The 13,544-nt window shown below is 43.6% G+C and overlaps 1 protein-coding gene across 12 annotated transcripts in view; it reads left to right on the forward strand.

Annotated features, from left to right (window-relative positions):
* Nucleotides 1-13,544, forward strand: part of SMARCA4 (SWI/SNF related, matrix associated, actin dependent regulator of chromatin, subfamily a, member 4) — a 98,151-nt gene that overhangs the window by 15,709 nt on the left and 68,898 nt on the right. For all 12 annotated transcript variants that reach the window (XM_063119084.1, XM_063119086.1, XM_063119087.1 and 9 more), the window contains exons 4-9: nucleotides 1,941-2,073; nucleotides 4,048-4,440; nucleotides 4,606-4,704; nucleotides 7,095-7,353; nucleotides 8,179-8,305; nucleotides 13,064-13,237. In XM_063119084.1, coding sequence (XP_062975154.1) covers nucleotides 1,941-2,073; nucleotides 4,048-4,440; nucleotides 4,606-4,704; nucleotides 7,095-7,353; nucleotides 8,179-8,305; nucleotides 13,064-13,237 — 1,185 coding nt within the window. The remainder of the gene's footprint in view (nucleotides 1-1,940; nucleotides 2,074-4,047; nucleotides 4,441-4,605; nucleotides 4,705-7,094; nucleotides 7,354-8,178; nucleotides 8,306-13,063; nucleotides 13,238-13,544) is intronic.

Here is a 13,544-nt window from a genome sequence, read left to right on the forward strand (position 1 = left end):
CCATTTAGTGTGTGTGTGTGTGTGTGTGTGTGTGTGTGTGTGTGTGATGTGTCTAACTGAAAACCTCCCAATAAGGAACATGGGGTGATGGGGTGGGGTAGTTTTGATAATTTATATTGACATCTATGGCCAACCAATTAGGAATTGCCACAGCGCTGTCCATGACCGTGTTCTCCAATCACAGTGTTTGGAGAAGGGAACGCCAGTCTTCCGCACTCATTGGGGCTCTCGGTCTGGTGGCATTCGTTTCGGTCAGAGGGAGAGAGACCGTGCAAAGACACAATTTGTTTAGCATTTGTTGCAAATTGAATTTATTTAGGAGAGAGAGAGAGGGACCTGGTTTTTTTATTTGGATGTTGGAGCTGTTCTACCCCTGGTATGTGTGCTTCCAAAAATCTTAAGAAATCCTTTAAAAAAGCCTTTTCTGTCCCTTCAAATATTCTTTTAAGTCCATTCAAGGCAGGTGTGTGCGTGTGTCTGTTCTGTTCTTTAACTTAAAAATCGGGGGGGGGGGGGGGGAAGAAGCCGTTTCAATTGAAATCCTTCAAGCCAGCCCACTGGCTGTATGACTGTTGCTTGATTTACTTCCCCCATTAAAAAAATCTTCTACTTTTATGTTTGTATGTTTTAGAGTTGTGCAGTGCACACAAGCAATACACAATTCATAAAGTACACTTTGATAACATTCCACAAAGTGTGGGAAACACTGCTGGTTCTGGCCATGGGGGGAGAGAGGGAGTGCAGGGCTGGTTGGTTGCGTGTTTCTGCTCAGACGCATAGAAGTTATCCACAGTGTGACAGTGCTATTGGGCTGGCATCATTAGTGAGTAATCTTCTACAACTCTTTATTTCAGTTAAACTATTACTCCTATTGGCTGGCTGGGCTTCAGTACAAGGGGGGGACTCACCGTCATCGTCCTCCTCCTCTCGGATGTTGTTGGCTTGACTAAATTTGCTCCAATGTACCCAACCGACAGTGGGGTGGGGGGATGCCTGCTCCTCGTCCTGCAAACTTCTTGTCCTCCCTTGGGATGGTCAAGCTGTGTGCTGCCGTTGTGGCATCTATTAATTTACATTTACTTATTTATTATTGCGCTAAGCGCTTATCCAACTGCTTTGTTTCCCTCTCCCTTACCATACAGATCAAGCCAAAAGAGGTACTGAGAGGACATTTGAGTTCGTATTTTAAAAATTCCCTATAAATCACTCCATGCAGGGATCTGCTCCAAGCTTGGCATGCCTAAAGCTCTCTTTAAAAGCTGTCACGGTGCCAATTTTCATGTGATTATCTTTAAAATTGAGGGAGCTGTAAGCAAGCATTTCTGTTAATTCCCATTGATGATAATGTAGCAGTTACCCGAAAACAGAATGGTTCTTTGATGGGGTGGAGAGAGGGACCCTCTCCGGAAATCGGGAAAGGCAATCACCTCAAGGAAGCTCCGCCCTGAGTTTTGAGGCAGGGAATACCCGCTCTTCATACCCCTAGTAGATAGCAGTTCTCAATCACATGCCACTGAGAATATTATCCAAAGTATCTGAGAGGTATATACATATACATAGTATACATATACATAGCTTGACTTTGGTCTAAAATATATTCTCCCTTATATATGGGTATTTGTTCTCAAGTAAATGCTTCCGCTTCAGATGGCGACATGTGTTTGGGCAGTAGCTCTCTTGGTTGGGTTGATAGTACCTTGATCATATAAATACAAATAATAAGAACTTAGTGAAATCTTAGACATGTCTACTCACAAGTTTCATTGAAACTGGGTATAGCATTGCACCCTGATTCCTCTGGATACCTCTAACTTAATTAGCACATGTATGCAGATATATTTGCTGAATAGGTCGTGCTACGTATATAGGGGTAGCAGAGCTCTTTTGTCTGTTTAAATGGATTGTGGATATTTGGTCTTATGGTTGTTGGTGTTTTGCAGCCAATGGATTCCATGCATGAGAAGGGAATATCCGAGGACCCTCGTTACAGCCAAATGAAGGGCATGGGAATGAGGGCTGGTGGGCACACCGGAATGGGGCCTCCTCCAAGCCCAATGGATCAGCATTCCCAAGGTACTGATAAATATGGATCTGATTGCTGGTTGTTGGCTCCGTAGTCATTTGAAATAGAACAGCAGAAAGGAATAGCCTCAATGTGTATAGTCACTTTTGATCTCATGACAGCTCAAGAAGGATTTATTTATTACATTTATATATCGCCCCATAGTCGAAGCTCTCTGGGCGGTTTACAAAAGTTAAAAACAATGAACATTAAAAACAAATATACAAAAATTTTAAACCATCAAAAGCATAAAAACAATATCCATTTAAAACTACTATTCTGGGGTCAATTAAAAAACAACAACTCAGCATATGTTGTTTGCCTGGGAGAAGAGAAAAGTCTTGACCTGGCGCCAAAAAGATAACAATGTCGGCGCCAGGCGAGCTTCATCGGGGAGATCATTCCATAATTGGGGGGCCACCACTGAGAAGGCCCTCTCCCTTGTTGCCATCCTCCAAGATTCCCTCGGAGTAGGCACTCAGAGGAGAACCTTAAATGTTGAGCGTAGTGTACAGGTAGGTTCATGTCGGGAGAGGCGTTCCGTCAGGTATTGTGGTCCCAAGCCGTGTAAGGCTTTATAGGTTAAAACCAGTGCTCAGAAATGTATAGGCCGCCAATGCAAGCGGGCCAGAATCGGTATTATATGTTCGAACCTTCTGGTTCCAGTTAAGGTTCCTTTTCTCAGTGCTGCCATTGACATGATGTATCTTGTTCAAGTAAAACTGTGTTGGAGCATAGCCTTTTAGCAACACAAGAGTTCATTTAGCAAGACAAGAGTTCCAAGACAAGAATGGCCACAATGTAGTTTTTTCAACTGGATGAGATGGCAGATTTAGCATGTGGGAATAACATTGCAGCGACTTTCTGCTTTTGGGTTTGTTTGGGGATCTCTGGCCTGGTTTAGCATTACCTGGGCAAGCCCCAATGAGCCCAAACAATTTGCATACTTCTTCTCTCCTCCTTCTGTGTGGCCAGATGGAGGACTTCACTTTTAATGAATTTTGGCTTAGCATTATAATTGAATCAGGGATCCTGGTTATAAAACTCACCTTCATGTAATTCTATGGTACCAGGAAGGGTGTCCCAGGCACCACAGGAATTTTGGGATTTCAATCTCCTTTGGAAAAACATGACCTTACAGATCTCTTGCCTGTGACTGTGGAAAGATCTGTAGCCAGTGTTACTTTCACACTGAAGAGGACAAAAATGAGGTGTGCTGGGGGTGTGCCAGAAGAAGCTGCGTATCTGCCCTCCAGTTCATCTTGAACAGTGGGAAAACTTCTCCGACAGTGGGAAAACTATGCCAGTCCGGGAGCAATGAGATGGAAAGACTTTTTTTAAAAACAACAGCACCCAGCTCTGCAAAAGGTCAAATAAGTGTGTGTGGGGGAGCCACTCCCATCTTCTGCCCTATGGCAGGGCAGAAGAAAAGGAGGTTCCTCAACCTCAGTTTCATTCTCTCTCCCACAGAGATTGTTCTATTAGTCTGTATCAAACCATGGGTTATGAAGGTCGATCTTTAAACTCAATATTAATTGTTTTAAGCCAGGATTTCTGGTTCAAAAGCCAGGATTCCTGGTTCAAACGTAACGCTAAGATGAGATTCTTTAAAGTGTAACTAAACTTGGCAGAAATCCTCTTCGCTACACAGGAAGAGAAGAGGGAACTGGATATTGTGTGACATTTAGCTTGGATCCATTGAGACTTACCCGTGCAGTGCTAATAAGTGCAAATGTGGCCAGTCTCAAGGCAGAGTCCTCTGCAAACCTTATCTCTCAATTGTATATTTGGAAAGTTTGTGTTCTTACTTCCTAGTAAATATTTGTGGCACAATTGCTCTCATTTTAGTCTGCTCATTAAAAACACACACAATACATATAGTGTCTATCAAAATGCACAAGTGTGTTTAAAATAAAACTGTTTAATCTTGATTTTTGGTAGCACATACCAAATGGATCTTTCTCTCTTCATCCTGCCTCCTCTAGGTTATCCTTCTCCACTTGGTGGTTCTGAGCATGCCTCAAGTCCAGTTCCCGCTAATGGTCCTTCTTCTGGCCCCCAGATGCCCTCTGGTCCTGGTGGAGTCCCATTAGATGGTACTGACCCACAAGCACTAGGGCAGCAGAATCGGGGCCCAACTCCTTTTAACCAGAATCAGCTACATCAATTGAGGGCTCAAATCATGGCCTACAAGATGCTTGCCAGAGGCCAGCCTTTACCCGACCATCTTCACATGGCAGTGCAGGGAAAAAGGCCAATGCCTGGAATGCAACAGCAAATGCCAACACTACCTCCACCTTCTGTATCTGGAACAGGACCAGTGCAAGGACCAGGGCCTGCACCTGGACCAACACCTCCGAACTACAGCAGACCTCATGGTAAGTCTAACCTTAATTGCATTCTGGGGTAGTGGGCCCCAAAGCAGCCCATTTCTCCTCTGCTAGAACCACACTTCCTTCTTCCTTAAGGAGTGAAGTACTCTGCTTTGGGGTGGGGGGAAAAGCCTTACTCTCTGTGTCTGTGTCTGTCCAATCTATGCACAGGTATAGGAGGGCCTAACATGCCCCCTCCTGGACCCTCAGGAGTTCCTCCAGGAATGCCTGGGCAGCCCCCTGGTGGTCCCCCAAAGCCCTGGCCTGAAGGTAAGACGTGGTGAGAGTTCACCAAAGTTCAGTTTTGTGTCTAATTTGTATATTGAAGTACAATTTGCATGAGCAACAGAGTCCAATTGCACCTGAAAGACTAGAAGGGTTAAAGACCAACAAGACTGTCTGTTGGCTTTTGCTACAACTGATTAACGTGGCTACCTCCTGTACAAACTGCGTAAAATTTAGGATTGGGTGCCATGTCTCATTGTTTAAGTGATACCAATGTAGGCCTTTTTGCCAGGAAAATAAAGTGGCAATTTTTTAAGATGTTTGGGCAATAATATTCAGGTCAAATTTCAAATGCTGCCTGTCTGAAAACTGCCACTGAATGTTAGATGCAGTTTTTTGTGCATGAATTATGCTTATTTTGTTTGTATGTTTGGTTTCGCTTTAATTGTGTTTTCCAAGTACTAAAGTATCTGGTTTATCAAAAAAACGTACGTTATTTATTTTATTATTTTTATGTGGGAGATTTCTATTCTGTATTTTGATCAAATTATCCTAGGGTTAGCGTCTAAATAGGTTACAGTTTTGGAAATATATACACACATGCACACAACGCCACAGGTCCCTAGCAGATGGCAGAGGCCAGAAAGTGCTTCCCTTAAGCCTTATAGTCCTAAGGCAAGTGGCAGCAGGGAGAGCAAGGCCCTTGCGGGGTCTTGCACCACTGGCTGAAGACCAGCGTTTTAAATAATACTAGGTGTGTTTTAAAATCACAAGATTTGAAAAATTAACTAGGATTTATTTTGAGTTCCTTGCTTCTACCTCCCTCACATAAAGTTACAGGTTTTCAAGCTAGTTTGCAGAACTGTGATGTTGAAAAAGAATTCCCATTGCATATCTCATGTCCAGAAATCCTTTATCTTCCACACAATTCAACTGTGCTCTCTCATGTGCACGTGCTTTCTCTCTCGCACATGCGCAGGCTAGGGAACTACAATTTCAATGGGGAAGATGATGTGTGGGGAGAGCAACTTGGACATGCCATCTCTCCATTTAAATTGAGCACTCCTCCTTGCCCCCCCCCAGTTCATTGGCACTGGGAAAAGCACCATCAGCTGAGTAGCAAAGGTAGTGGGGATGCGTGATGGGTGTGGCGGAGCTGTGTGTCTAGCCCCAAGCTAAATGACCTTTCTGTTTTATTAGGCACTATACTGTTTGGCAAGAAGCTTTCATTCTGCATGCGCTCTCTACTCTCGAACTGTAGTTAGAAAGTTATGAACATTCCATGACATCATTGCAGCTTGGAGAAACTTGTAGTCAGCAACAGGAATCAGACTATTTTTGGCCTGTTATATGTACAAGATAATTAGGTCATTTGTGTAGTAGTAGATAAAGTGACAGATGTAGACTAGAGCAGGGGTCCCCGGGCCACGGACTGGTCCCGGTCCGTGGCCTGTTAGGAATCAGGCCGCGTTCTCATTGACAACAATGCAATTTTTGCATTGACAACAACCAAAACGAGATTACGGAGTAGACTGGACATAAGCAACACACTTCGGGTGTCGCTGTCTCCCATCACCCCCAGATGGGACCGTCTAGTTGCAGGAAAACAATCTCAGGGCTCCCCCTGATTCTGCATTATGGTGAGTTGTATAATTATTTCATTATATATTACAATGTAATAATAATAGAAATAAAGTGCTTGAATCATCCCAAAACCATCCCCTCAACACACACACCCTGGTCCGTGGAAAAATGGTCTTCCACGAAACCAGTCCCTGGTGCCAAAAAGGTTGGGGACTGCTGGACTAGAGGGGGCAAGCCATGACCAGTGGTTGATCTTGGGACCAGGCACAACCTCTCATTTAACTTCACAGTGTGGCTGTCAGGACGAAATGGAGCAGGGCAGGCAAACAGCATTATAATTATTATTATTATTATTATTATTATTTATTTATTTATTTATTTATTTATTTATTTATATAGCACCATCAATGTACATGGTGCTGTATAGCGTAAAACAGTAAATAGCAAGACCCTGCCGCATAGGCTTACATTCTATTAAAATCATAATAAAACAATAAGGAGGGGAAGAGAATGCAAACAGGCACAGGGTAGGGTAAAACTAACAGTATAAAGTCAGAACAACATCAAGTTTTAAAAGCTTTAGGAAAAAGAAAAGTTTTTAGCTGAGCTTTAAAAGCTGCGATTGAACTTGTGGATCTCAGATGTTCTGGAAGAGCGTTCCAGGCATAAGGGGCAGCAGGGTGGGGAACACCAGCATGTGCTGCCCTGAGCCCTTTGGAGGAAGGCTGACTTAAAACATACTAAACGTAAAATAAACGTATTCTGGCTTCTAAATGTAGAAATGTCTTTGTTCAAATGTGCCTTTGATCAGGCTCATACTGGTTTTCCTTCCCAACACTGTTCCTAAATAGGACCAATGGCAAATGCTGCAGCCCCCACTAGCACACCTCAGAAACTGATTCCTCCTCAGCCAACAGGCCGTCCTTCACCAGCACCTCCGGCGGTACCTCCAGCAGCATCCCCTGTAATGCCTCCCCAAACCCAGTCGCCTGGGCAACCAGCCCAACCTGCCCCCATGGTGCAGCTCCACCAGAAGCAGAACCGTATCACTCCCATCCAGAAGCCACGAGGACTGGACCCAGTTGAAATCCTTCAAGAGAGAGAATACCGGTAAAATTGTGGCTCTTCAACTGCATCTTCTATTTTACCACTTTGCTGCTGCTCTCCTGGTAACGAGTTGACTCCTTCATGCAAGCTGAATTCAGTTGCGCGACCAGTTTGGGCCCATGGGTGGTACTACTAGTCATGGGGGTCATTGTGTTGCTTGTCATACTACAACCACAAGAGACTCTGTTGTCCTGTATTCCACCTAATTAAAGCATTATGGCTTTGGCAGTATATTGAAAAGGAGTGGTTTCAGTTATCCAGAACATCTGCTTCTCATCTGGTTCCCTAATGTCGTGGTACAGCCTTTTCCAACCTGGTGCCCTCCAGGTGTTTTAGACCAGTGGTTCTCAACCTTCCTAATGCCGCGACCCTTTAATACAGTTCCTCACGTTGTGGTGACCCCCAACCTTAAAATTATTTTCGTTCTTCTCTACACGATCCATTGTCATGGGATGGTTTGCTAATGAAAATAATACATAACAATAGCTTTAATAATACAAAAGATGATACATGACATAGTTCAGTCAATACAGTTTCCTAAGACCATCAGAAATATGTGTTTTCCGATGGTCTTAGGTGACCCCTGTGAAAGGGTCATTCGACCCCCAAATGGGTCCTGACCCACAGGTTGAGAACCGCTGTTTTAGACGATTAACTCTCCATAATCCCTGCCCATTGGCCAGGCTGGCTAGGGTTGCCGGGAGTTATAACCCAAAAACATCTGGAGGGCACCACATGGTGGAGCACTGCTGTAACTGACATCTCTTGCTTAGAATATAGAGATTTACACTTTTAAACTCATTGCATGTCTTAATCTACCTTGTGCAGATTACAGGCTCGCATTGCCCACAGAATCCAAGAACTTGAAAACCTTCCTGGGTCCCTGGCTGGTGACCTGCGAACCAAAGCAACCATTGAACTTAAAGCACTACGATTGCTTAACTTCCAGAGGCAGGTAGGTTGTGCTGTTGCTAGGACTCTGTTGCACAGGATTGTTTTGGAAACTGGAATTATATCTGGAAATTGGAATTAAAACTACAAAGGTTTTGTAACTTAATGCAAATGTAAGAGGATCATGGTTTCTGTTTGACTAGCTTCAGTTAATTAAAATCAGAAGTTTAAAATGTGAAACCCACCTCCGGACTAGCCAGATTTAATTAACTGGTTTTTGAATTGTTAGGATGGGCAATGCTGTTTTGAATTGGTGTGAATAGATACACAGCAAGGAAGAGATGCTAAGACTGGATTGGTGTGTCAGTAATGGAATTAAATAATTATGAAATTAAATAGTAAGGGCACTGGCCTTATATGGGGCTGGGAATGGTGGTTTAATGTCCAGAGATGGGCGGGCTGTCATTCTTAACATCAAGGTCAAAAATAGGTGGAGACCTTTGATGCTCCCCTCTCCCTGTCAATATGTGACTTAATGGTTTGCTTGATATGTCTGAACTTGTTTGCATCTCAGACAGAGTTCTACAATGTGTGTGTTCCTGCCCTGGCACTCTGTGGCCTGGATTCAGTAGATGGATGGGGTTGTAGGTGGAAATTTGGGTGGTGGCAGAGAGCCTTTTGGACCATTCCAGATCTCTGCTTTTGTGTAGTCTAGAAATGGGAATGCAACTATCCAGAGTTTTAGTAGCCTCTGGCACAAAATCAGAGTGAGAAATGAGGCCTAGTGACTGGCTTGAGGATTGCTGAAGGGTGGGGTAATGAAGCTTCGCTTTTCATATGAACTTCTAGGACCTGGCAGTTTCCTGTACTTGCTAGTTTTATGACTTTTAGTGTCCCTTTACTTTCTTTTTCAGTTTATCTCTCTCAGGCCTACCATAATTTCAGAACAGCTTGTTATGCTTCATTCTGTAGCAAATTGGTCCGTCATCACTTGCTGCGACAGAGCTGCGAATGAGCATCTCAGTGGTTTGTCATGTTCCTTCCCAATCTCCTCGGAAATGATGCTTTGCAAGGGTGTAGCGTTGTTTCAGAGGCATTGTTGGGGTGCCGCCATTCCACCCACCACTGTGCCTCTGAAATGATGCTGCATCCTGATGAAGCGTCACTTCAGAAGTATTAAGAGGGGGTATGTTCTTAATCACATTACGCCAGTCCTTTTACAACTTCATTGGCTGCCAGTCCAGGTCCGGGCCCAATTCAAAGTGCTGGTATTGACATTTAAAGCCCTAAACGGTTTGGGGCCAGGTTATTTGAAGGAACGCCTCCTCCCATATGTACCTACCCGGACCTTAAGATCATCTACAGGGGCCCTTCTCCGTGAGCCCCTGCCAAAGGAAGTGAGGCAGGTGGCTACTAGGAGGAGGGCTTTCTCCGCTGTGGCACCCCGGTTGTGGAATGAGCTCCCCAGAGAGGTCCGCCTGGCGCCTACACTGTACTCCTTTCGTCGCCAGCTGAAGACCTTTTTATTCACTCAGTATTTTAACACTTAATTTTAACTTAAATTTAAATTATACTGTTTTAACTCTGTATTTTAACCTTATATCAATTTTGCTGCGTGGTTTTATCCTGGTTGTGCTTTTTATATTGTATTTTGTATTTGTATTTTTAACTTGTTGGTTGTTTTATGATGATTTTAATTTTTGTGAACCGCCCAGAGAGCTTCGGCTATTGGGCGGTATAAAAATGTAATAAATAAATAAATAAATAAATAAATGTTCGCCTGAAGATACACTGATTTGGGACCTGTTGCCAGAAGTGGTGGTGGACCAATTTGTCATGAAAAAGAGCAAGCACACAAGCCTTTCTGACATTTGTTAAGGTAAGCCCCCTCTAAATGGGCAACATTTTAAAGAATTTCTTTCAGCCTATGAAAAGTACCAGGGGTGGGTCGGAGGGAGTTCAGCTCAATTGCTCAAGTGCTTTTCTCCTCCACTGTAAAAACACCAGCACCACCAAAATGAGTTGAACAATTTGGTTTAGTACTACCTTTAAAGTCTTTGTATAATTTGGTTTGGTTTCTGCTTTCTGTTTCTGTGTCATCCTTCATCCTATCTTCTCCCCACAAAAGATGGAAGGTCATCTCTTCCGTTACGTCTGCTCCTATAGTTATCTTTTTATGAGATAATACAACAGCTGAAGCTTCAGTAGTGGCTTTTTGAAGAGAAAATGACTATGTAATTCCCAGTTATACCTTCATAGATAAGTTCTTCAAAATTCACTCCTCCCTTTGTTCCTCTTATTTCCTATTACTTAGCCCTTCTTCACCCCACACATTGTTCAGGGTCCATTTAGCAATGCCAGCATATTTCATTCTGTACATCAAGTAGTCAGTCAGTGGCTCAGTTTTCATGTCACAATAACACAGATTCTTTGTAAAAAGTCTAGGTTATTATGAATAAGGCTGGTACACACTGCCTGATCATTTCCGCTGCATCTGGGAGCAGCTAAACAACCCATGTATCTTTAATCTTTAAATTGTAATGGAATGCTTGCTTTCTATCCACCTGGGTCTGACTTTTCCATCTTGTTTCTATCCATTTCTGCACCTGATGAAAGGTGCGTTCGGACAACACAATAGTCAATGGTGGGTTAATAGTCAACTCCATGGTTGATTAACGAGGGGGTGCTCCTCACACGACATGACTATAATCAACCGTGGTGTGGATAAAGGCCAGCGTAGAGTTGACTATTAGTCAGCAGTGTGTTTGATTGAGACATCCTCCACCCTCTCTCACTCCCTTAGCGCTCCCCCTGGTATCCCATCAGCCATTGTGAGTTCTGCTGGCTGAACTAGAGCAGCAGCTGCTACTTTGGTTGCTCTTGCCAGGGGACTCTGTAGTTGCCGAAAATAATGAACCGTGTGCAATGAAATAGTCAGTGGTGTCCCACACACAACATGATAAACAACGGTTATCCAAATAATCAACTCTGCACAGTGTTGTTTGTTTGCGTTATTTCAGCTGAAGAACCGACCGTGTTGTGAAAAAGTCCCGACAGACTATATAATAACCCGCCGCTGTTGTCTATATAACCCATCATTGGTTATCATGTCGTCCAAACCCAGTCGAAGTGGATTTAGCACACAAAAGCTCATGTTTGTCTTTTAAGATGCCACAGACTCTTTTTGTTTTCATACTACAGATTAACACGGCTGCCCCATTTGGATCTATTACCATGGATATTCCGGTCATGGTTTGCTTGCCGTGGTGTGTGAACTAGGAACTTTAGCTTGTCTCTCTCCTGACGGGCCAGAGAAATAATCCAACAATGAACTGTTGGTTATTTCTTCTCTTATTTTCCCTCAAAAAAGAAGTGCAGTTTTTAAGGAAACGTAGCTTAGTTCTATTCTCCTTTCAGTCTGTCTGTCCTGTCAGATTACAGGCTTCTCCACCTCATAGTCACAGAATCGTAGAATAGCAGAGTTGGAAGGGACCTACAAAGCCATCGAGTCCAACCCCCTGCTCAGTGCAGGAATCAGTCAGCTCTCGGTCAGCTCTCTCTGCTTTTCGTCTGCTGAGTGCCTCTGGAGAAAAAATCTCAAGGCAGTCCTAATTTCCTTCACGTATAGAACCCTTTCCCTCCTTCAGCTTTTCTCTCGTCTTTGTTATCAACTCTCCTCCTGTCACTGTTGGACTCCTCTAATCCACTTCTCAGTGCTGCAGATCTGTCTGCCTTTAATGAGATAACTGCTAAGATTCGTTGTGAATTTTCCTTGCTCCCATTTTCCTAACATCTCCTCCCCTATTTTAGGCCTGACTGACTTACCTTGTTTCCTTCTGCAACCCCATAATCGTCCACTATTATCTGCCCTTGCAGTTCTTTACCTTCCTTGTCACTCACCTTGTAATCTCTCATGGACTTCTAGCTGCTTGCACTCTGCTTTTAAGCACATCCAGATCTTCCCTTAACCCTGACCTTACTTCCGTCAGCTGTGCCACCTGCTTCCAATCTGTTTCAGTTTGGCTGCTCTTGGTAAGATTTCCAGGGACAGTCTTCTCGTTGGGACGTTCAGCCTTTTCTTTGTTCTTTCCCCCCCTCCTAGATTTCTCCGTTGCCTTTCACAGTGATAGCCTCCTCTGTTAGGCCCTCTCCTCCATGGACCTCTGAGGCTCCGCCATTTTCTGTTTTCCCTCCTGGCCAGTCTTCCACTGTCTTGTTTGGCACCCTTTCCTCCTATCATTCCTTTGCAAAATAGCAGTTTGGTGGGTGTTGTGCTTTGCTTTCGCTTCTATTACCTAAGCACTGTTCAGCAACAGGTGGAGCTACTTGAATAACAAAATAGAAAAACCAAGATAATGCATTTTGAGATATGCTCCATGTATGTATTCTCCCTACCTGTCTTCTGCCCTACTTGGAATTCAAGCAGGTGGGGTTCTGATGAGGTTTGAAGAAATAGCAGCGACGGTAGGTAAATCACATGCCTTTCAGTACGGCCATGATGGCATTTTTTCTGCTTAAAGAGACAGCTTGATGGTTGTGGGTACAGCTTGTGCTGGATCCTCCAAATGTACATAAAGCATCTTGAAGAATAGGCATTGGACATGAGTAAGTAACTTTGCTGATTAATTTCCCTTGCCCCTTCTATCCCTTTTACTTCAAGATATCTTTTATATATATCGGATATCTAAACCATCCACAGGTGGGGAGGGGTTTTGAGACTCTTTGGTTGTGCCAAACATGCTACTTTTACGGGTTCTGTTCTGTCATACCTCAACTTGCCAGCCATGAGTTGAATATTTCTTTTTTAAATTTTTGCCCAAAGTTGCGTCAAGAAGTTGTGGTGTGCATGAGAAGAGATACTGCCCTGGAAACAGCACTGAATGCCAAGGCATATAAACGGAGCAAACGGCAGTCCCTGCGGGAAGCTCGCATCACTGAGAAGCTGGAAAAACAGCAGAAGATTGAACAAGAACGGAAACGCCGGCAAAAGCATCAGGTATGCCATGCTTCCTAATTTGCTTGAAATGGTGATATGCAGAAGAGGGTGGCAAAACCAACCAACCAAAAACAAATAGTATCAGAGGATATTCTAGAGTAACATCCGCATTTTATTTGCTGTTATTCAGGTGCTGACTTTTGTAAATAGCTAACAAACAGCAATTCCTCTAACACAGTCCTAAGGAAGAGTTTGCAGGCTTCTGCTTCTGTTTTTGCTGAATGTGGTTTCCGTTTTGTTTGATCCAATGAGCTGTGATTAATGTTAACTTTGGTTTGTTTCAAGCAAGCCATATTTAACGTTAGCC

The sequence above is a fragment of the Elgaria multicarinata genome, chromosome 3, assembly GCF_023053635.1.
Source record: "Elgaria multicarinata webbii isolate HBS135686 ecotype San Diego chromosome 3, rElgMul1.1.pri, whole genome shotgun sequence".
Lineage (NCBI taxonomy): Eukaryota > Metazoa > Chordata > Lepidosauria > Squamata > Anguidae > Elgaria > Elgaria multicarinata.